General features: G+C 35.5%; 1 protein-coding gene across 5 annotated transcripts in view; it reads left to right on the forward strand.

Annotated features, from left to right (window-relative positions):
- The window catches only part of PIK3CB (phosphatidylinositol-4,5-bisphosphate 3-kinase catalytic subunit beta), a 194,036-nt gene that overhangs the window by 89,800 nt on the left and 79,114 nt on the right, over positions 1-25,122 (forward strand). For 3 of the 5 annotated variants that reach the window (XM_060149740.1, XM_060149744.1, XM_060149741.1), the window contains exons 4-8: positions 2,464-2,689; positions 12,598-12,821; positions 15,546-15,725; positions 18,151-18,321; positions 19,227-19,304. In XM_060149740.1, the coding sequence (XP_060005723.1) occupies positions 2,464-2,689; positions 12,598-12,821; positions 15,546-15,725; positions 18,151-18,321; positions 19,227-19,304 (879 nt within the window). The remainder of the gene's footprint in view (positions 1-2,463; positions 2,690-12,597; positions 12,822-15,545; positions 15,726-18,150; positions 18,322-19,226; positions 19,305-25,122) is intronic. The other 2 variants (XM_060149742.1, XM_060149743.1) reach the window with 2 other exon arrangements.

Genomic DNA, 25,122 nt, shown 5'->3' on the forward strand with positions numbered 1-25,122 from the left:
AGATTATGACTTGTAAGTAAAATTATTTTCCTAAACTTTCTCTTTAATGTTTTTCAAATAGCTAAACCCAATATGGAAATTGGAGTTTATGACATATTTAAGAAAAAGTATTTATGACAAACCTTTTTAAAATGCTTGACTTTTGACAGCCTTATAACTCTTTTCCAAGCTTCTTCATCAGGGAGACATAAGAATTCTAGAACTGCATAATCCCTTAAGTGAAAAGGGATCACTTTTTAATTGTTTTGGGCACCCTACAGGGGCAGATAGTACACTTATTTTTATAGTCACAAGTGACAGGTATGGATGCCTGTGGCTATAGCTGAAGCTGAATTAACCATTGAAACCATGCTCCTTTAAAAAAAACTTATTGTTGTAAAATGCGTATAACATAAAACTTACCGTAGGAGTCATTTTTAGGCACACAGTTTCTTGGTATTAAGTATATTCACAGTGTTGCCCAATCCATCACCACTATCCATTTCCAGCACTTTTCATCATCCTAAACACAGACTCTGTACTTAGTAAATAATAAACTTCCCCTCTTCTAGTCCCTGGTAATCTCTATTCTAGTTTCTGTCTATATGAATTTGTATATTCGAGCTACCTCATGTAAGTGGAATCACACAGTAGTCGACCTTTTGTGTCTGGTTTTCTCAATTAGCATAATATTTTAAAAGTTCATTCATGTTGTTACAGGTATCTAAATTTCATTCCTTTTTAAGACTGAATATTATTTCATTGTATGGATATACCACATTTTGTTTATTCATTCATCTTTTGATGGACATTTTGGTTATAACCATCTTTTGTCTTTTGTGAATAATGCTGCTCTGAACATTGGTGCACAAGTATCTGTATGAATCCCTGCTCTCCATATGTTGGATCATGTGGTAATTCTGTTTTAACTTTTTAAGAAACTGCTAAACTTTTTTTTTTTACAATGACTGTACCATTTTACTTTCCCACCAGCAATGCAAAAGGATTCCAGTTTCTCAAAATGCTAGCCAACACTTGTTTTCCTTTTTCGTTTTTTTTTAAAGTAATAACCATTCTTATGGCTGTGAAGTGGTACCTCATTTTAGTTTTTTTTTTTTTTTTTTTTTTTTGTGGTACGTGGGCCTCTCACTGTTGTGGCCTCTCCCGTTGCGGAGCACAGGCTCCGGACGCGCAGGCTCAGCAGCCATGGCTCACGGGCCCAGCCGCTCTGCGGCATGTGGGATCTTCCCGGACCGGGGCACGAACCCGTGTCCCCTGCATTGGCAGACGGACTCTCAACCACTGTGCCACCAGGGAAGCCCTCTCATTTTAGTTTTTATTTGCATTTCCCTAATGGCTAATGATTTCAGGCATCTCTTCATGTTCTTATGGACCATTTGTAGAATTGTCTGTTCAAGACCGTTGCCTATTTTTTAATTCAATTGTTTTTTGTTGTTGAGTCATGGGAGTTCTTTAATGTATTCTGGATGGTAATCTCTTATCAAACATATAATTTGAAAATAATTTCTCCTATTCTGTGAGCTGCCTTTTCACTCTCATAATAGTGTGCTTTGATACAGAAAAGTTTCTAACTTTGATGAAGTCCAATTTACCTATTTTTTTAATTTTTTTTTTGCCTAACATCAGTTTCTCTTGTTTGTTTCATATAACTGAATCTGAGGATTGGCCACGATTTTTATCCCTCAGCTGTTGACTTTTGTCCTGGTTGCAGTTAAAATATATAATCCACCTTGTGTTTGTGTGGTGACCTTTTATGTGATCTCATCCAGGAGACTTCAGGGGAGATCATGAGAAATTGATTCTGCTCATCCTAACAGGACAGTGCTAGTTAATGGAGATAACTCTGGTGAATAGAAAAGAATTCAGGACAAAAATAATGTAAATTTTGTATGGAGGTGACAGATGATACATAATTTAAATGTTCTTCTTTTTAATTAGAAATTATTTATGTCCACCAGAATGCTAAATATGGAAGTCTTCAGTGATTCTTATTCTTCATAGATTTTCACATTTAATACTTTTGTTTATATAAATGCATTTTTTTGCATTATACCATTATATTACTTTACAAAAATGGGTTAAATACCGTTCATATTCTCTTACAATTGCTATTTTTAAAAGGAACCAACCTTAATATATCTCGTGTAGCTTTCCATGTTACCGTGTTTTTCTGTTTTATTTTCACAGTTCTGTAATATTCTCTTACAATTGCTATTTTTAAAAGGAACCAACCTTAATATATCTTGTATAGCTTTCCATGTTACTGTGTTTTTCTGTTTTATTTTCACAGTTCTGTAATATTCCGTAGTTCACTTAACTGATCCCTTATTGCTAAGCAGTTTGCTTGTCCTCAGTTTTTGAGTTTTCCAAAGAGTGCTGCAGTGAGCATCCTTGTAGATATATCTTTGTACACTTGAGCAAGTATTTCCATTTCAGAAAATGTCTTATTACTTTTTCCTGCAGATGTTATGGAAACAAGTTCATAATTACCCAATGTTTAACCTCCTTATGGAAATTGACTCCTATATGTTTGCATGTGTGAATCAAACTGCTGTATATGAGGAGCTTGAAGATGAAACAAGAAGACTCTGTGATGTCAGACCTTTTCTTCCAGTTCTCAAATTAGTGACAAGAAGTTGTGACCCAGGGGAAAAATTAGACTCAAAAATTGGAGTCCTTATAGGAAGAGGTAATTAAAAAAATTCTTATTTTGAATTTTTAACATGTTTGTTGCTATCTGTATAAACATGTAGTAAGTATGATCTGAGACCTTGCTTTGCAAGGTGTGGTCCATGGGCCAGTGCTGGTCTGTACATTGTTAACCAGTCTGAGATAAAGTAAGTATAGAAATCGAGAATAAACTTCTCTAGCGATGTGATATTGCCACAACATCCAAGGGTGTGTGTATTTTTTATCTTTTTCTTTTCCAGTGACTTATTTTTTTAATTTATTTATTGAAGTATAGTTGATTTACAATGTTGTGTTAATTTCTGCTGTATAAAGAAGTGATTCAATTATGCATAAATATACATTCTTTTCCATTATGGTTTATCACAGGATATTGTATATAGTTCCCGGTGCTATACAGTAGGACTTGTTGTTTATCCATTCTATATATAATAGTTTGCATCTGCTAGTCCCAAACTCCCAATCCATCCATCCCCCTCCCCTACCCCTTGAAAAACCACAAGTCTGTTCTGTATGGCTATGAGTCTGTTTTGTTTTGTAGATAAGTTTTTTTGTGTCATATTTTAGATTCCACATATAAGTGATATCATATGGTGTTTGTCTTTCTCTTTCTGACTTACTTCACTTAGTATGATAATCTCTTGGTCCATCCATGTTGCTGCAAATGGCATTATTTTTTATGGCTGAGTAGTATTCCATTGTGTATATATACCACATTTTTTTTATCCATTCAACTGTCGACGGAGATCTAGGCTCTTTCCATGTCTTGGCTATTGTGAATAGTGCAGCTATGAACATAAGGGTGCATGTATCTTTTTGAATTATAGTTTTGTTTGGATATATGCCCAGGAGTGGGATTGCTGTATCAAGTGGCAACCCTATATTTAGTGTTCTGAGGAACCTCCATATATTGTTTTTCACGGTGGCTGAACCAAGTTACATTCCCACCAACAGTGTAGGAGGGTTCCCTTTTCTCCACACTCTCTCCAGCATTTGTTATTTGTAGACTTTTTTTTTTTTTTTTTTTTTTTGCGGTACGCAGGCCTCTCACTGTTGTGGCCTCTCCCGTTGCGGAGCACAGGCTCCGGACGCGCAGGCTCAGCGGGCCCATGGGCCCAGCCGCTCTGCGGCATGTGGGATCCTCCCGGACCAGGGCACGAACCTGTGTCCCCTGCATTGGCAGGCGGACTCTCAACCACTGCGCCACCAGGGAAGCCCTGTAGACTTTTTAATGATGGCCATTCTGACCAGTGATGATATTTCATTGTAGTTTTGATTGGCATTTCTTTAATAGTTAGCGATGTTGAGCATCTTTCATGTGCTTGTTGGCAATCTATATGTCTAGTGAATTACTTTTATTTTATAAAAGTATTGTTTTTTTGCAAATTTGAAATAAAAAAGTTGTTCCTTTGCCTCAGGTACTTTGAGAAGCCCTTTTTAAGAGATGCATCCTAAGTTTCTTGTGAACTACCCGTCTAGTATGAACATAATTTATGCACAACTCTATGCTAACCGAGACTTTAAGCTGATTGATGTTTCCATAAATTTTACTCCATAAGTAAAATTATGTTTTAAGTAGAAGTTACTTTTATAGCAAGTCAAGATATATCATGCCCACATTATTCTTTGCATATTAATTTCAGGGAGAATTGTGAGTAACACAGTAAACATGGAGCAGTCTCTCTTGCTGTAGTAATCTTAGATGTCTAAAGGGCCAGTGGTATCCTGCCTTAGACAGGGTATTAACTTGAATTTGCATACTGCAAGGGGGATTACTGAAGAGGAGGCTTAAAGTACAAAACCAAAAATATCTGAAGAGTGTTGGATCTGGATTGGCTACCTGTATTGATCACATTCACTCTTATAGGATAATATAGTACCATCCCCTTTAAGATAGTAAGTACCTTTAAGATACTATTCTTTGATCTTGACCTATAGTTAATTCAGACTAGCTAATGATTACACAGTGGGACTAAACTCTTCCCTTTGAGTACTTAGAACAGAAGCTTGTTTATTTACTGAATGACACCCTGGTATTTAAAAATGTTTGATTATTTCAGATGTTACCTAGTTTGCTTTGGCAATGACTTTTCCCCCCATTAAATAGGCTTGTAATTGTATAACATACAGATTTTTCAAAACTATATTAATAGCTTCAATAGAAAGCATGCCTTTCTGTTTTTCAGAGCTCCTAAGATTTTTTTTAAACTTTTAATTATTCTCCATTAGTAAAAATTTTTCCTTTGAATTAGAGTATATGTAAAAGTAGAAAGAATAAAAAAATCACTTAGTTTTATCCAGGACAAGAATATCCACTGATAATATTTTGATATAATTCTTTTTAAGCAGTTTTGTGTGCATGTTTATGAAAATATTGTTTTTCTGTATTTTTCTGCTGATATTTAGGGAAGCTGAAATATTTGACAATTCAAAAGGTTAGCATCACAGAGAGAGTTAACTTTTATGAGAATATAGGTGTCTTTTTGAGATTTACCATCTTTTCAAAACTTAGATCACTGTGCTTTCTTTGGGTCTTGATCTCCAAAGCATATGGAATCATTAGCCACCATTATCTGTACCTAAGCTTGTCAGATTTACCAAATAAAAATACAGTAGATCCATGGGATACTCTTAATGCCAAAAAGTCATTCACTGTTTATCTAAAATTCAAATAGAACTAGACATACTGTGTTTTTTTTGTTTTTTTGTTTTTAAATTTGACAACTCTAACTTCACCCTACTAACAGCACAGAGATCTAATATATATTAGAATTGAATTTCTCTTTTTATAAACAATGTACCATATTTCATATTTCATTTAGTGTATAAAGCTTATTGTACAAAAATTTTTTTATGCAATGTGCCCTGCAATTTGAATGACTTAAGAAAATGCCACGAGTGTTTTATTGCATTGAATTAAACAGTTTATAAGCTCTTAAAATTTATAAATTGTACTTTAGACCCTCAGCAGTTTAGGAAAGCTGGCCTTATGATCATATACACAAATTCAAATGTTAACAGTCATTTAGGAAGTTGAGTAAGTCTGTTCTGATGTTTTAGAATGAAATTTTACTTTAAATACCTAACAAGTCATTTTTTGCAGTTGCTGATTTGTATGTGATGACTACAACCGGGACTTTGTGAGGTCATGCCTCCTGGGAAAACAATGAACAATTATTTCAATTTAACTTCAGGAACAAGTTTGCTGCCTCCTCCTCCCCAGCGAAAACAATAGAACCTTTACAGACATAACTGCCCTGACGGGTCTAAAAATACCTTTTCCTGAAAGATGATATGCCTAATTATTTCATTTTCTGTTTATTCTCAATAATTATTTATAGAGCTACTGCTGGGGTTCTGATTATTCTCTGTAGAGAAGGTACTTGTTACTCCTGCATTAATTTCTCCAAATACCCAGTAGTAAATCTTGATCAGAGGATTTTGTCAGCATCCTGAAAAAAGTATTTGAACACTTCCTTTTTCTCCTCACCTATCTAAAGCTGTGGCATACCTTGAAGTGAAGGAAATACATAGTCTGTAGGATTTTAACAGTATCTTTAATATGAAGAAATTGTTCATTCAGTACTTTTTTAATATCAAAAATTTATATTTGACTGTAAACTATACAGTACTCTTATCTTAAAATTTAAGCTTTGCTATCAAATTTTCATACCACAAGACATATAGGCAATTAACTAGGCTTAAAATTAAATTCCTTAGCCTAACTTTTTATTTTTGGTAAAGTTTCTACTTTTAAGAGATCTTTATAGTAGTTCCCCAATTCAGGCTTCATCCATTTCTTCCTTTTTCTTTCTTTTTTTTTCCCTTCCTTTCTTTTTTTGTTTTAATTTTTGTTGGAGTATAGTTGATTTACAATGTTGTATTAGTTTCAGATGTACAGCAAAGTGAAGCAGTTATACATACACATATATCCACTCCTTTTTTTTTTTTTTTAGATTCTTTTCCCATATAGGCCATTTCTGAGTATTGAGTAGAGTTCCCTGTGCTATACAGCATGTTCTTATTAGTTATCTATTTTATATATAGTAGTGTGTATATGTCAATCCTAATCTCCCAATTTATCCCTCCCCCTGCCGTATCCCCTGATAACTGTTTTCTACATCCATGACTCTACTTCTGTTTTGTAAATAAGTTCATTTGTAACCCCCCCTTTTTTTAAGATTCCACATATAAACAGTATCGTATGATATTTATCTTTCTGTGTCTGACTTACTTCAGTCAGTATGACAATCTCTAGGTCCATCCATGTTGCTGCAAATGGCGTTATTTCGTTCTTTTTTATGGCTGAGTAATATTTCAATGTACATATGTTCCACATCTTCTTTATCCATTCCTTTGTCAATGGATATTTAGGTTGCTTCCATGTCTTGGCTATTGTAAATAGTGCTGCAATGAACATTGGGGTGCATGTATCTTTTCAAATTATGGTTTTCTCTGGATATATGCCCAGGAGTGGGATTGCTGGGTCATATGGTAGTTCTATTTTTAGTTTTTTTTTTTTTTTTTTGTGTGTGTGTGTGTTAGTTTCTGCTTTATAGCAAAGTGAATCAGTTATACATATACATATGTTCCCATATCTCTTCCCTCTTGCATCTCCCTCCCTCCCACCCTCCCTATCCCACCCCTCCAGGCGGTCACAAAGCACCGAGCCGATATCCCTGTGCCATGCGGCTGCTTCCCACTAGCTATCTACCTTACGTTTGTTAGTGTATATATGTCCATGCCTCTCTCTCGCCCTGTCACAGCTCACCCTTCCCCCTCCCCATATCCACAAGTCCGTTCTCCAGTAGGTCTGTGTCTTTATTCCTGTCTTACCCCTAGGTTCTTCATGACATTTTTTTTCCCCTTAAATTCCATATATATGTGTTAGCATATGGTATTTGTCTTTTTCTTTCTGACTTACTTCACTCTGTATGACAGACTCTAGGTCTATCCACCTCATTACAAATAGCTCAATTTCGTTTCTTTTTATGGCTGAGTAATATTCCATTGTATATATGTGCCACATCTTCTTTATCCATTCATCCAATGATGGGCACTTAGGTTGTTTCCATCTCTGGGCTATTGTAAATAGAGCTGCAATGAACACTTTGGTACATGACTCTTTTTTTTTTTTTTTTTTGTACTGAAGATTGTTGTATTTTTTTTTTAACATCTTTATTGGAGTATAATTGCTTTACAATGGTATGTTAGTTTCAGCTTCACAACAAAATGAATCAGTTATATATATACATATATTCCCATATCTCTTCCCGCTTGCGTCTCCCTCCCTCCCACCCTCCCTATCCCACCCCTCCAGGCGGTCACAAAGCACCGAGCTGATCTCCCTGTGCTATGCGGCTGCTTCCCACTAGCTAACTACCTTACTTTTGGTAGTGTATATATGTCCATGCCTCTTTATCGCTTTGTCACCGTTTACCCTTCCCCCTCCCCATAGCCTCAAGTCCATTCTCTAGTAAGTCTGTGTCTTTATTCCTGTTTCACCCCTAGGTTTTTCATGACATTTTTTTTTAAATTGCATATATATGTGCTAGCATACGGTATTTGTCTCTCTCTTTCTGACTTACTTCACTCTGTATGACAGACTCTAGGTCTATCCACCTCATTACAAATAGCTCAATTTCGTCTCTTTTTATGGCTGAGTAATATTCCATTGTATATATGTGCCACATCTTCTTTATCCATTCATCCGATGATGGACACTTAGGTTGTTTCCATCTCTGGGCTATTGTAAATAGAGCTGCAATGAACATTTTGGTACATGACTCTTTTTGAATTTTGGTTTTCTCAGGGTATATGCCCAGTAGTGGGATTGCTGGGTCATATGTATTTGTAGTTGTTTAAGGAACCTCCATACTGTTCTCCACAGTGGCTGTACCAGTTTACATTCCCACCAACAATGTGGGACGGTTCCCTTTTCTCCGCACCCTCTCCAGCACTTATTGTTTGTAGATTTTTTGATGATGGCCATTCTGACCGGTGTGAGGTGATAATGTCATTGTAGTTTTGATCGCATAGCTCTAATAATTAGTGATGTTGAGCATCTTTTCATGTACTTTTTGGTCATCTGTATGTCTTCTTTGGAGAAATGTCTGTTTAGGTCTTCTCATTTTTTGATTGGGTTGTTTGTTTTTTTGTTATTGAGCTGCATGAGCCATTTGTATATTTTGGACATTAATTGTTGGTTGCTTTGTTTGCAAATATTTTCTCCCATTCTGAGGGTTATCTTTTTCTTTTGTTTATGGTTTCCTTCTGTGCAAAAGCTTTTAAGTTTAATTAGATCCCATTTGTTTATTTTTGTTTTTATTGTCATTACTTTAGAAGGTGGATCAGAAAAGATCTTGCTTCGATTTATGTCAGAGAGTGTTCTGCCTCTGTTTTCCTCTAAGAGTTTTATAGTATCTGCCCTTACATTTAGGTCTTCAATCCATTTTGAGTTTATTTTTGTGTATGGTGTTAGGGAGTGTTCTAATTTCATTCTCTTACATGTAACTGTCCAGTTTTCCCAGCACCACTTATTGAAGAGACTGGCTTGTCTACATTGTATATGCTTGCCTCCTTTGTTTTGTTGTTGTTTAAAATATTTATTTATTTACTTACTTATTTATTTTTTGTGGTATGTGGGCCTCTCACTGTTGTGGCCTCTCCTGTTGCGGAGCACAGGCTCTGGGCGCACAGGCTCAGCAGCCGTGGCTCACGGGCCCACCCGCTCCGCGGCATGTGGGATCTTCCCAGACCAGGGCACGAACCCGTGTCCCCTGCATTGGCAGGTGGACTCTCAACCACTGTGCCACCAGGGAAGCCCTAAAATATTTATTTATTTTGACTGTGCTGTGTGTTAGTTGTGGCACACAGGATATTTGTTGTGGCATGTGGGATCTTTAGTTGCAGTATGCAGACTTCTTAGTTGTGGCATGCGGGCTTCTTAGTTGCAGCATGCAGAGTGTTAGTTGTGGCATGCATGCAGGAACTAGTTCCCCGACCAGGAATCACATCCTGGGCTTCCTGCATTGGGAGCGTGGAGTCTTGCCCACTGGACCACTAGGGAAGTCCACTTGCCTCCTTTGTTATAGATTAGGTAACCATTCATCAGTTTCTTAAAAAGCAGATTGTCAGAGATTGGTATTTAGTGAGTCTGGGATGTATGAAAGAAATCTGTACTTTTCAGTTGTCTCTCATAGTTATGTGAAAAGAGTCCCTTATTTATATTATTGAAAAAAAATCACCAAAACAATAGCAATTGCAATTCAACAGTTTATATTGAGTGTTTATACTTGTGAACCACAGCACTGAACTTGGGTAATGTGGTCTTTGTCTGCTTGGAGCTCACAATCCAGTGGGAAATAATGGATCAGTAAACCGACAGTTACAATACAATGTATAAGCTGTTATAAGTCAAGGAGGGTCACTTAAATCAACTGGGTGAGTCAGGGCCTTCCTCTTTGCAGACAAACAGCTAAACTGTGACTTAAGTGCTCATTAGGAGTTGAGTAGGTGAAAGGAGATGGAAGAAGGAAAACCAAGTGGGAATGGCATATAGGAATGATGGCCTATTCAAGGAATAAAAGAAATTGACTATAATTTGCTTAAGGGACAGCTAGGATAAGCAGGAAGTCCAGAGCGGCAACCGGCTTCAGAGCATGCAGAGCCATCCAGGCCGTGTAAAAAGTAGAGATTTAATTCGTAAGAGCAATTGGGAAGCTATTGAAGGGATTTAAGTAGGGGAGTAACATCATCAGATTTTCATTTTAGAAAAATTATTTAGGTTGGGGAATGGAAATGGATTGGAGGGATTAAGATTGTGAGTAGAGAAATTAATGAAAAACTGATGTAATAATTAATCCATGGGAGAGATGATGGTAGCTAGGATTAAGGTAATGGCTATAGGACCTAAGAGAACTAGACGGAGTTGAGAGACATTTAGAAAGTGGATTAGACATGACTTTTAGTAGATAAAGGGAGATAAAGAGTTTGATTTTTGTTAGATGTATCTATTATTAGGTATCCATTTCCATGTCCTTATCTGTAGTACCGATGATCTGTGAATAGAAATAGTTTGAACAGTGCAAAGGAAGAAGCTCTAAGATACTTAAGATAGTTCGCTTAAATTACAGTTCATTCACATAGCTGATTTAGAGTAATATATTTTATTCCAGATCTAAAACTATCCAAGAAATCATATTTTACCCTCAAGATTTTACCTTTGTTGTATTATGGAACTTAAACATTTTAAATTTTCTATATTTAATACGTCAAATCAGTGCTAATATTTATTTTAGAAATAATGACTGTTTTAATAGACGTAAATATACAATGCAGGTAAGTCTACTATCAAGATAACACTCATTGACGTGCATATATTCAAATGATATAGTATTGATTTGGCCCTACAGAATGAAAAGTAACAGCTTGCCACACTGTGCTTCCCTCTCCAACACTATGAAATGCTGTTAATATTATCTCAATTTTCAAGGCAAAAATTTATATGCATTCTATATTCTTTCTTTTGAATTTGCATAAAAGGAATCTTGCGAGACCCATTGTGTTCCTGCTTTATATATTTAATATATCTGGGACTTTTATCCTAACAACACAGATCTACTTCATTCATTTTAGCACTTGCACCACTCTATCATGGTATATGGATGTATCTTAATTTTTTTAACCAGGTCTTAATGATTATCTTTAGGTTGTTTCCAGTTTTTTGTTTATTATAAACAAAGCTACAGTGAACATGCTTGTACTGATATCATGTTATCTGTACAATTATTTCCATAGATTTGTGGAAATAAACAATCATGCAAATGAGAACAGACTTTTTACTCAGAGCTTGCTATAATAAAGGAATTTTGTGTTTGGCAGTGACTCAGAGTCAGGCAGGGGAGTGATAAACTTTTATGGTAGAGAAAGTGGATGGCTTTCATGTATGCCTGATGGAAGTTGCTGGCAGGAGGAAGCGCAAGGTGGGCTCACGAGAAGCTGGGCATCTTAACGTGACTGGTTTGGGGAACATATTTGACTTTCACTAGTTGGTCCTGAGTCGCTCAGGTTGCACTTCCTCTTGGTGGAATACCAGGGTCAAAAGTGTGTGTGTGTGTGTGTGTGTGTGTGTGTGTGCGCGCGCGCGCTAATAAATATTAAATATGCCTATTTCTCTTCTGTCCCTTCCAGCTTAAGGTTTTGTCCAACTTTAAAATGTTTGCCAATCTGATAGGTAAAAATTAATGCACATATAAAAATTTATACATGTTCTATTAGTTTAGATATCTAGAATTATTTATTAGAATAATTATAAGCTTATACAGGCTGTTATATAGTTATTTTCATGGCAGAAGTGGTTCATAATTCAGTACAACAAAAAATAGTTTTATGTTTATGAGATTTTTGACTAACTGATATGCTATAACCATTGTTGAAAAATCACAGTAAACTGAAAGTTTATAAAATTGAAGTTTACTGAGTTTTAAGTAATAACTTGAGTTTTAGGCTTATTTGTAAAGTTTTCAGATTCTTAGCCTTTCTTAAATATTTTAAATGTGATTTACTTGATTTGTAAAGAAAAACTGGCTTTTTCATATGTGGTTTTAAAATAGTACTGTGAATTTCAGTGATTATCTTTTTAAAATTGGTAACCAGCTATATTTCTTTAAGAGGTTTCAAGTTTGTATTCTTTAGAAATCTAATTGTATGTTCATCTTCTATACATGAAGTTCGTTATTTTATCTTGAATATTTTTTTATCTTTCATAATATTCTCTTTATCTTTAATAATATTTTCCTGTTCAGTTTTGTTGGCTTCATAAAAACCAAGCATCCAAATTATCTTTTTTTGAGTATATTTTGTATTCTCTTAGCTACTCAAAATGACACGTTTAAAATTTTTGTTTAGGTTTGCATGAATTTGATGCCTTGAAGGATCCTGAGGTGAATGAATTCCGAATAAAAATGCGCAGATTCAGTGAGGAAAAGATTCAGTCGCTTGTGGGATTGTCTTGGATGGATTGGCTAAAGCAAACCTATCCACCAGAGCATGAACCATCCATCCCTGAAAATCTAGAAGATAAACTTTACGGAGGAAAGCTCATTGTGGCTGTTCATTTTGAAAATTGTCAGGTAGTATTATATTATTTTAAGAAATACTTTACAATAAGTTTGTGAATTTTACCAGAATGCAGCACCAATGTTAGAGGAGGCTGTTCCTCACCTAGTAAAGACTGACATAGATCATTTTTAGATTTAAGATGGAAATATATTTAGGATTATATGTGACAACCTAAAGTGACACATCCTTTGCACATATATGGTTTTTTGATGCATTTTTGTCTAGATCGGGATCTGCAAACTGCAGTGGTTTTGAATGGTTTTTATATTTTTTGTGGGATGTAAAAAACTCCAAGAATTTTGAAGGATGTTAAAAAGAAAAGAAAGAAGAATATGCGACAGATACTCATGTTGTTAGCAAAGCCTAGTTCTTTAGAGAAAAAGTTTGCCAACCCCTGGTATAGATAATGTTGTTTAATGTGGATATAATTTTATTTTCTCTTGTGATTTTTCTCTTGTCTATAAAATGAAAGGTTTGATCAAAGAGCTCTTTTTTTCCATTTTCTTACATTTGCATTCTGTGCGTACGTGAACTAAGTGCCGGTTTGGAATTGGGCATTATAATAGAGTGTATATACAGTTAATCTGTATCTGAATGTTCACAGCAATTTTACAAACTAGATTATGCTACTGCCTTTGTATGAAGTGTGCTCATTTTATCATCTAGTCTCTGGCCTTGGAATTAGGGTAGGAGTACAGGGATATTTTGTTTTGTTCTTCAGTTACTGTGATAACAATAAGAAAACCTTTATCAGTAGTCCTTCTATGTTGAGCACTTTACTATGCCAGGAATTATGAAAGGTATTTTTGAAATATATTCTCTACTTCTCACAACAACCCAATAAAGTGTTGTTATTTTAACCCCATTTTATAGTGAAGAAACTGAAAGGGAGAGAAGTTTGAGTTCTTTTGTGCCCTGCTTCATAGCTGGTCAGTGGTAGAGTCAGGATTTTTTCCAGGTGTTTCTCATTTTATCAAGTCGGCCTCCTTGCCAAAAACATGTTATTAAGTATTTGTTAGGTCAGATGTAAAAAAAGGATCCTACATTCAGGCATTTTGCAAAGGAAGTTTGTCTAGAAAAAAAAAAAAAGAAAACAATTTGCCACTCTATACTGAGATATGTTGAGACTCAAGTTCAATTTAAGCCAAGAATTGGATATCATAAAGTGTAAAGATCAAATTTAAAATACTGTTTAAGGAATTCTGCATTGTTGAAAGAGTTGAAATAGGGAATTTTACTGTTAAAAGGTGATTAGAATTCAACTTGAAAATACCTGCTCCGGGCAATTTGTCCATCTAGGTCAGTTTGAATTTCATCACATATGGGTCAAACCTCTCCTGGATATACAAATTTTAATGTGATCATCATTGTAACAAAGTATATGTGAAAAGAAGTGTTTTGAAGTTAGAAGAGAAATATAGATGTAAAATCTTATTGGATTCAAGCAGTCATAGAACTTAACGGTGAAAGGAGTTCAGACATCATCTAGGCAGACTCTTTATATAACATAATAATTCTTTTCACCATCCTTTATATCCTGTGTCTCTAACCAAATACACCCAGTTGCTATGGGAGCCCTCTGCCTACTGAAGTAGCATGTTTTCACTGTGAGCAAGCACACATTTAAATTTTGAATTTAAAAAATTAAATTCAAACTAGCTTTCTGTGACTTCTGCTTATCTGGTTATACTTTCTTATTTAATATGTATCCATTCAATCTCCCTTTATTCTACATGCCAGATATTCAGATAATTGGAATATAGCTATCATATGTCTCCTTAGTCTCCTTTTCTTTCGGCTAAATACTTCCCAGGGATTAAACCAAAAATTCTTAGAGTTTTTGATCATACAGAATAGTAAATTTTTAAGTCATGAAATAATTTTAGAAAGTCACATAGAGTTTATAGATTTTTTTAAAAAATAAATTTATTTATTTATTTTTGGCTGTGTTGGGTCTTTGTTGCTGGGTGCGGGCTTTCTCTAGTTGCGGCGAGCGGGGGCTACTCTCCATTGTGGTGCACGGATTTCTCATTGCGGTAGCTTCTCGTGTTGTGGAGCATGGCCTCTAGGCACGCGGGCTTCAGTAGTTGTGGCACGTGGGCTCAGTAGTTGTGGCTCGCGGGCTTAGTTGCTCCGCGGCATGTGGGATCTTCCCGGACCAGGGCTCGGACCCGTGTCCCCTGCATTGGCAGGCGGATTCTTAACCACTGCACCACCAAGGAAGCCCGAGTTTATAGATTTTTATTTAGGCTATTATTGCTTTAAAAAAAAACCCAAACCCCATACCGTAATTTATTGCCAGCACTATTTCATAAGTGAATAAACATTTTACCATCAAAAAATAGGAATGACAGAATCTCAAAATAAAGGATGTTTGGCAACCGACTCCATCATACATGCATCACCCCGCCCACCCCCCTTCAAATTCTTTAAATTCTCATTTGGCCATTTCACCATCACTGCTGATAACCAGCATTGGGAAGCAGCATGTGGGAACACTAAACTAAAAATGAGATGAACTGTAACAAGGTATTCATTTAGGTTAAAAAATGATTTTCCAGGATTGGTAGGGGGAAAGAAAATTTACTGGAAATTAAATGTAAAGGATGTACATGTGTAAACATTATGTATAGTTGTGTACACTGTAGTACTTAATAATAAGTACAAATGTAAAGAGTGATTTTTTTTTCCAGTGTAAATACAAAATTGCTTCTTTTTTCTACCCCCCTTTTTAGGATGTGTTTAGCTTTCAAGTATCTCCTAATATGAATCCTATCAAAATAAATGAATTGGCAATCCAAAAACGTTTGACTATTCATGGGAAAGAAGATGAAGTTAGCCCCTATGACTATGTGTTGCAAGTCAGTGGGAGAGTAGAATATGTGTTTGGTGATCACCCACTAATTCAGTTCCAGGTATGTGTTTTAACTGTCAATTTACCATTTATTTACATTTAGTCATGAATTCTTTGTGTAGATGTTTTATGCAGGGAATTGATGTGCCTCAGGTTATTTTTGGAGTATAGTGGAGTTTAAATAAGATATGTGCATTGCGACACCCCTTCCCCCAGCATAAGGTATGCTATTTAAAGAAGCTTTGCCTTCAAGGAACTTGAGGATATTTTTGTTAAAATTACATTTGGAGACCAAAAAATGGTTGTTACATAAAGAATACTGGGTTAAGTGCCAAGTTAGAGGTAAATAGTAACAGAATTTTAGGAAAATATGTGATTACTCTTTCTTTAAAAATTAATTTAATTAATTAATTTATTTTTGGCTGCATTGGGTCTTCCTTGCTGCGCTCAGGCTTTCTCTAGTTGCAGCAAGTGGGGGCTACTCTTCGTTGCGGTGTGCGGGCTTCTCATTGCCATGGCTTCTCTTGTTGTGGAGCACGGGCTCTAGGCGCATGGGCTTCAGTAGTTGTGGCATGCAGGCTCAGTAGTTGTGGCTCGTGGGCTCTAGGCTCCCGGACTTCAGTAGTTGTGGCGCATGGGCTTAGTTGCTCTGCGGCATGTGGGATCTTCCCTGACCAGGGCTTGAACCTGTGTCCCCTGCATTGGCAGGCGGATTCTTAACCACTGTGCCACCATGGAAACCTCTGATTACTCTTATTTCTGATTTTTGTTGTTTGTTTTAAGCAAGAGGGATACAGGCATGCCAGTTATTAAGTGATGTCTGTTTGAGAAGGAGCTCTGATTTATTACCAGGTAACAGGGGATTTTGTGTCCTCCCCTTCTTTTTTTTTTTTTTTTTTTTCAGATTTTTAGTGTAGCCCTTAATCCTTGGTTTAGTAGGTAGAAAGTCTAGCAGCAGTTATAACCTCTGTGCACAGCTTTGGGATCTGTGACATTCTGACAGTAAGTGCTTGAACTCTAGCCCATGAGAGGAAGAAGGAAGATGAAAAGTGCTTGGTGGTGACATCTAAGTACTGACTTCTTCCCTTCATGTTCTGCCATCTTTTTTTTTTTTTTGTGGTACGCGGGCCTCTCACTGTTGTGGCCACTCCCGTTGCGGAGCACAGGCTCCAGACGCGCAGGCTCAGCGGCCATGGCTCACGGGCCCAGCTGCTCCGCGGCATGTGGGATCCTCCCGGACCGGGGCACAAACCCGTGTCCCCTGCATCGGCAGGCGGACTCTCAACCACTGCGCCACCAGGGAAGCCCTCTGCCATCTTTTAAGTAGCCTACTGCTTCTTTAATTTAACACTCTTTTTTTAAACCTTAATAGGAAGAAAGTACATTGTTTTGCTCAAACTGGAATTTGTTATTACAAAGAAAACTAAAGACGTGTGTTTTTTGTACAAGGTCATGTGAGAAAGAAAATATACAATGAAGGTGAAGGAACCTGAAGGAAATGAAATGATACATCTTTCATAGTGAAAAGTTTTTGAATGAATTTATTTATCATAGTATCATGTTAACTCCCACTTATAGGCCATTCTGGAAATTTTCTTTTTTCCAGAAGTGTATTTTCAGTGGTTCTGAATTGAATACAATATACTGAGTCACACTTTATATCTGTATAGGAAATTTATTATAGTGAGGAGTACATTGGATTTCTATTCATTATGTTAGGAATCTTTGGTAATGTGAATAACCACCCCTCTTCTTTTATGCCTCTGGAGAATCATCCTGGTTTCATGGAAATGAAACAGAGCATCAAACTCAAATGGCCAGTAAGTTTTTGATGGAAAGGCAGTAATGGGTGCCTGGAGCCCTGTGCTGAAAAGGTACCAGGTCTGCCTCAGGGATCCATGGAAATGTGGCCACCTCAAGACTTATAAAAAATGGCCACATGTGTACTACATATTCACCTTTCCTGACTTACTGGTCAGAGGTGGCAGTGTGGCATCACAGTCTATGACGATCAAGTCCTGCCCCTGGAAAGGTGTGCCAGTTGGTCATACTGTCAGGTCTTAAGTGCAGAGAAGAGAAAATAAAACATCTATACTGTGGCACATATTTCTCCAAAGTTTAGCAAACAGAAAAGAAGTCAGACAAATGGATTTAAATCCAGGTGTTAAAGATACTAGCTGTGTAATTTAGCTTTCTGATTTTCAGTTCTTTAGTCTATTAAAAGGGGAAAATCTGTCTTTTAGAGTTATGAAGGTTAGCTCTAACATATAAGAAGTATCTAGTTCAGTTCTCAGGTATGTAGATGTTCAATTAATTGTAGCAATTTTATGTTGTGATTTTTATTTCTCATATTCTTGACATTGAGTTGTTATGTAAGATACTCTTTCACAGTGCATTTGTTCTAGTGTTGTTCAGCTTAATTTTATTCTTCTGTTGATTTAAGTTTTGCTTGAAAATCCTTACCTTATTCTTTCTTGCCACTGTAGTATATCCGGAACTGTGTAATGAATAGGACCTTGCCCCATTTTATACTTGTGGAATGTTGCAAGATCAAGAAGCTGTATGAACAGGAAATGATTGCCATAGAGGCTGCCATAAATCGAAATTCATCTAACCTTCCTCTTCCTTTACCACCAAAGAAAACTCGAATTATTTCTGTAAGTTTCACGTATGAACCTTTGGTAACCCCAGAAGGCACGCGATTTTTTTGGTTAGGTTGTATGCTTAAGCCTATTTTCCACAGAATATTAATATGAATTAATATTCCCCAGAATATTAATGCATATTTGCCAAAGATCCATCACCATTTATTAGTAATTATCTTTTTAGCTACCCTTCTTTTTCCTTACTCAGGCTACATATGATTGTAAACAGGCCATTTATGTTTTCGATTATCTTTTGGTGCTAAAGAAAAATGCCCTCAAATTTGAGATATGTTGAGATTAGAGCTAAATGGGACTTCAAAGAGCAAGTTGAGCATTCTAGTAGAAAAGTTAGATGTGCAGAGACAGTTGATTTTCTGGTATATCTCATTTCTTTCAGTTTATCTGTAATAGTGTTTTGGTATAATTTGTCTGTTTTCTTCTTTCTTTCTTATTGAATACTTTTAGACTTTAAATGTAACAAAGCCATCATTTTTTTCTAGAATGTAATATATTTGTATAAAGCAAATCTTAAGTTTGTATTCATCAGAACACGACAGTTTTAAAATAGTTCTTCAGTCTTAAGAAATTGAATGTTTAACCATTCCTTGATGATTAAGTTATTATCTTTATATTAATTTATTGGTCAATTCTTAATTTATGCAAAACTTTTAATACTATTTTTTAATGGTGTTTAGTGAATTTCTTAGCAATACTGGAATGCTGCCTGTTCTGCCTTGAGAACTAAGTGCTAGTGGTTGTGATGGTTATTTTAATATATATGATTTTCAGGTGTTAGTTCAGAGGTGTATTTTCATTCTTTTACCAATGGAAATGAGAACTGATAAGACGATTTCATTGCTAGCATAGAATATTCATTTCTTTCATTAAAATACTCTGTTTATTTCATTTTTTTACAGCATGTTTGGGAAAATAACAACCCTTTCCAAATTGTCTTGGTTAAGGGAAATAAACTTAATACAGAAGAAACTGTAAAAGTGAGTACTTGTTAAGATTTGAATTTATCTTCAGCTCCATTATTTGAATAAGTCACTGATACGCTCAGTGAAAGTCACATTGGAGACGAATTTTACCCATATTGGTTAACTACAGGCGATAGAGTATGGTATATAGGACAGTTAAGAATTTTTGTTTTAAAATATTCTTTGAATAGTTTGAGATGTACTGGATAGATTGACATTTTCCCAGTATATATTATGGAAAAGAAATGGGTTTAGATCAAGAATTCAGCAAGTGAAATTTAAGCCAAACCTATAGGTCACATATTTCTGGGCAGGCTTACTCTCCTTTCTCAGCTTTGCTTAGAGCTGCACAATAGCCTCTCTTACCCCCTCCCCCTTTTTTTTCCATTTAAACTTGCTGAAAACACAGAAAATGTAATATTTTTTCCTGAAATAAAATACATGACTCTGTTGTAGACCACAACTTGTTAACACATGAGGATTTATTGCACCACCCCTACAGTTAAGACTTAACAAGGCATTTTGTCTGAAAGTGTAAAGCATACATTTTCCCCTATTTAGCTTGGCAGGAAATTAAATGAATAGTTTTGTGATCCAAGAAAGAGATTCAGTTAGTTTAAGATGTTTGCTGGCATGAGGATATATTCAGGAGCACCTTGCCAAAGATTACCAGTGGCTTGCTTTTATAAATGGACATTAAAGATTCTTTGGGTAGCTGTCATTAAAATAAAGGATTTTTTTCACTTTTATTCTTAGCTAGATTTTAATTCTTAATGAGTATGCTTATGGCCAATTAGCCTTTGTTTTCTATTTTAGTGGTAATTTAATTTTTCCCTTTAATTTAAATTTTCTTTATTAATTTTTTCCAGTGGCAAAAGTATAGCATGATTGTTGAAACAGGCAAAAAAATTCCAAACATTATTTAAGAAAAAAATTGCTGATCTCTCCTCCCCATCTCTTTACCATCATATGGGATTCAAGGTCAACAGGCCTTGAGTGACCTCCATGTTTATACAAATATATATACACATATGGTTTATACAAATATATATAAACATATGGTTGTGTTTATTTTGTTGATTGGTCGGTTTCTTAAAGAAAAGGGATGATGTTATATATATGTATTCTATAATTTGATTTCTTCACTTTATATCTTGGATGGTCCTCTGGATTATTAAATATTTAGTAGAGTTCCTCGGGAATTATATTTCTTTTTTTTTTATGGTTTTTGGGGTTTTTTGACTTTTTATTTTATTTTTTTCATGCACACACACTGTATTTTATTTTTACAAGAGATAAACTGACACCAAGCATTGTAAATGGATGACCACAAAAGCAACAATGATTGCAGTTAGCAAACACTAAACACACTTATACAATGTCATAATATTGACATTCAGTCCAGTAATCCTCCACTGTAACAGCTCCTTTACTTTGCAGTGAAAATTGATTTGTATATTTTTTGCCTCTGAGTCCTTGTGGGATTTTTTTTTTTATTATTCAAACAGAAAGTCACAAAAATTATAATCATCCTCATCAGTTCACTCAGTCCCATGTAATTAATTTTTTTTTCATCTTGATCTTTTGTTAGCACTTTTATTAATTCATCAGTTTTCCATTAGAGTTCTGAAAATGCTTATTCATTCAGTTCAGCAGTATAGTCAGTTACCCGAAACCTGTACTTGTCAGAGTCTTTTCCATGAATTCCTTGAAGATGAAACCCCTTTATAGGAACATTTTTGTGAAAGCATCAGACTATACCCAGAACTGTCTGTAAATGACAAAAGACTTAAAAATGACCACGGTTAAAGATTTGATGAAAGTTCATAATAATGCAATTGACAAGGAATTTAGTTATTTCTGAGATATATATTTTAAAGTAATAACTAGAATTACGACTTATAACATTATACCAGAACATATAAGATTTTTAGACATTTCATGTAATGTCTGAAACATTTATATTAACATATTTCCATACAGATAACCCAAAGAAAGTTTAATATTAGTTGTTTTTTGTTTGTTTACACTGCAGGTTCTTATTAGTCATCAATTTTATACACATCAGTGTATACATGTCAATCCCAATCGTCCAGTTCAGCACACCGCCATCCCCACCCCACCATGGTTTTCCCCCCTTGGTGTCCATACGTTTGTTCTCTACATCTGTGTCTCAACTTCTGCCCCGCAAACTGGTTCATCTATACCATTTTTCTAGGTTCCACATACATGCGTTAATATACAATATTTGTTTTTCTCTTTCTGACTTACTTCACTCTGTATGACAGTCTCTAGATCCATCCACGTCTCAACAAATGACTCAATTTCGTTCCTTTTTATGGCTGAGTAATATTCCATCGTATATATGTACCACAACTTCTTTATCCATTTGTCTATCAGTGGACATTTAGGTTGCTTCCATGACCTGGTTATTGTAAGTAGTGCTGCAGTGAACACTGAGGTGCATGTGTCTTTTTGAATTATGGTTTTCTCTGGGTATATTCCCAGTAGTGGGATTGCTGGATCATATCCTTTAGTTTTTTAAGGAACCTCCATACTGTTCTCCACAGTGGCTGTATCCATTTACATTCCCACCAACAGTGCAAGAGGGTTCCCTTTTCTCCACACCCTCTCCAGCATTTGTTGTTTGTATATTTTCTGAAGATGCCCATTCTAACTGGTGTGAGGTGATACCTTATTGTAGTTTTGATTTGCTTTCTCTAATAATTAGTGATGTTGAGCAGCTTTTCATGTGCTTCTTGGCCATCTGTATGTCTTCTTTGGAGAAATGTCTATTTAGGTCTTCTGCCCATTTTTGGATTGGGTTGTTTGTTTCTTTAATATTGAGTTGCATGAGCTGTTAATATATTTTGGAGATTAATCCTTTGTCCGTTGATTCGTTTGCGAATATTTTCTCCCATTCTGAGGGTTGTCATTTCGTCTGTTTATGGTTTCCTTTGCTGTGCAAAAGCTTTGAAGTTTCATTGGGACCCATTTGTTTATTTTTGTTTTTATTTCCATTACTCAAGGAGGTGGATCAAAAAAGATCTTGCTGTGGTTTATGTCAAAGAGTGTTCTTCCTATGTTTTCCTCTAAGAGTTTTATAGTGTCTGGTCTTACATTTAGGTCTTGAATCCATTTTGAGTTTATTTTTGTGTATGGTGTTAGGGAGTGTTCTAATTTCATTCTTTTACATGTAGCTGTCCAGTTTTCCCAGCACCACTTATTGAAGAGACTGTCTTTTCTCCATTGTATATCTTTGCCTCCTTTGTCATAGATTAGTTGACCATAGGTGCGTGGGTTTATCTCTGGGCTTTCTATCTTGTTCCACTGATCTACGTTTCTCTTTTTGTGCCGGAACCATATTGTCTTGATTACTGTAGCTCTGTAGTATAGTCTGAAGTCAGGGAGTCTGATTCCTCCAGCTCCGTTTTTTTCTCTCAAGACTGCTTTGGCTATTTGGGGTGGGGTCTTTTGTGTCTCCATACAAATTTTAAGTTGATTTGTTCTAGTTCCATAAAAAATGCCACTGGTAATTTGATGGGGATTGCATTGAATCTGCAGATTGCTTTGGGTAGTATAGTCATTTTCACAATATTGATTCTTACAATCCAAGAACATGGTATATCTCTCCATCTGTTGGTATCATCTTTAATTTCTTTCATCAGTGTCTTATAGTTTTCTACATACAGGTCTTTTGTTTCCCTAGGTAGGTTTATTCCTAGGTATTTTTTTGTTGTTGTTGCAGTGGTAAATGGGAGTGTTTCCATAATTTCTCTTTCAGATTTTTCATCATTAGTGTATAGGAATGCAAGAAATTTCTGTGCATTAATTTTGTATCCTGCAACTTTACCAAATTCATTGATTAGCTCTAGTAGTTTTCTGGTGGCATCTTTAGGATTCTCTATGTATAGTATCATGTCATTTGCAAACACTGACAGTTTTACTTCTTCTTTTCCAATTTGTATTCCTTTTAATTCTTTTTCTTCTGTGATTGCCGTGGCTAGGACTTCCAAAACTATGTTGAATAATAGTGGCTAGAGTGAACATCCTTGTCTCATTCCTGATCTTAGAGGAAATGCTTTCAGTTTTTCACCATTGAGAAGGATGTTTGCTGTGGGTTTGTCATATATGGCCTTTATTATGTTGAGGTAGTTTCCCTCTATGCCCACTCTCTGGAGAGTTTTTATCATAAATAGGTGTTGAATTTTGTCAGAAGCTTTTTCTGCATCTTTTTCTGAGATGATCATATGGTTTTTATTGTTCAGTTTGTTAATATGGTGTATCACATTAATTGATTTGCGTATATTGAAGAATCCTTGCATCCCTGGGATAAATCCCACTTGATCCTGGTGTATGATCCTTTTAATGTGTTGTTGGATTCTGTTTGCTGGTATTTTGTTGAGGATTTTTGCGTCTATATTCATCAGTGATATTGGTCTGTAATTTTCTTTTTTTGTAGTATCTCGATGTGGTTTTGGTATGAGGGTGATGGTGGCCTCATAGAATGAGTTTGGGAGTGCTCCTTCCTCTGCAGTTTTTTGGAAGAGTTTTAGAAGGATGGGTGTTAGCTCTTCTCTAAATGTTTGATTGAATTCACCTGTGAAGCCATCTGGTCCTGGGCTTTTGTTTGTTGGAAGATTTTTAATCACAGTTTCAATTTCATTACTGATGATTGGTCTGTTCATATTTTCTGTTTCTTCCTGGTTCAGTCTTGGAAGGTTATACCTTTCTAAGAATTTGTCCATTTCTTCCAGGTTGTCCATTTTATTGGCACAGAGTTGCTTGTAGTAGTCTCTTAGGATGCTTTGTATTTCTGCGTTGTCTGTTGTAACTTCTCCTTTTTCATTTCTAATTTTATTGATTTGAGTCCTCTTCCTCTTTTTCTTGATGAGTCTGGCTAATGGTTTATCAATTTTGTTTATCTTCTCAAAGATCCAGCTTTTAGTTTTATTGATCTTTGCTCTTGTTTTGTTTCTATTTCATTTATTTCTGCTCTGATCGTTATGATTTCTTTCCTTCTACTAATTTTGGGTTTTGTTTGTTCTTCTTTCTCTAGTTCCTTTAGGTGTAAGGTTAGATTGTTTACTTGAGATTTTTCTTGTTTCTTGAGGTAGGCTTGTATAGCTATAAACTTCCCTCTTAGAACTGCTTTTGCTGCATCCCATATGTTTTGGATTGTCGTGTTTTCATTGTCATTTGTCTCTAGGTATTTTTTGATGTCCTCTTTGATTTCTTCAGTGATCTCTTGGTTATTTAGTAACGTATTGTTTAGCCTCCATGTGTTTGTTTTTTTTACGTTTTTTTCCCCTGTAATTCATTTCTAATCTCATAGCATTATGGTCAGAAAAGTGCTTGATATGATTTCAGTTTTCTTAAATTTACTGAGGCTTGATTTGTGATCCAAGATGTAATCTATCCTGGAGTGTGTTTCTTGTGCACTTGAGAAGAAAGTATAATCTGCTCTTTTTGGATGGAATGTCCTATAAATATCAATTAAATATCTCTGGTCTATTGTGTCATTTAAAGCTTCTGTTTCCTTATTTATTTTCATTTTGTATGATCTGTCCATTGGTGTAAGTGAGCTGTTAAAGTCCCCCACTATTATTGTGTTACTGTCGATTTCCTCTTTTATAGCTGTTAGCAGTTGCCTTATGTATTGAGGTGCTCCTATGTTGGGTGCATATATATTTATAATTGTTATATCTTCTTCTTGGATTGATCCCTTGATCATTATGTAGTGTCATTCCTTGTCTCTTATAACATTCTTTATTTTAAAGTCTATTTTATCTGATATGAGTATTGCTACTCCAGCTTACTTTTGATTTCCATT

The sequence above is a fragment of the Lagenorhynchus albirostris genome, chromosome 5 (assembly GCF_949774975.1).
Source record: "Lagenorhynchus albirostris chromosome 5, mLagAlb1.1, whole genome shotgun sequence".
NCBI lineage: Eukaryota > Metazoa > Chordata > Mammalia > Artiodactyla > Delphinidae > Lagenorhynchus > Lagenorhynchus albirostris.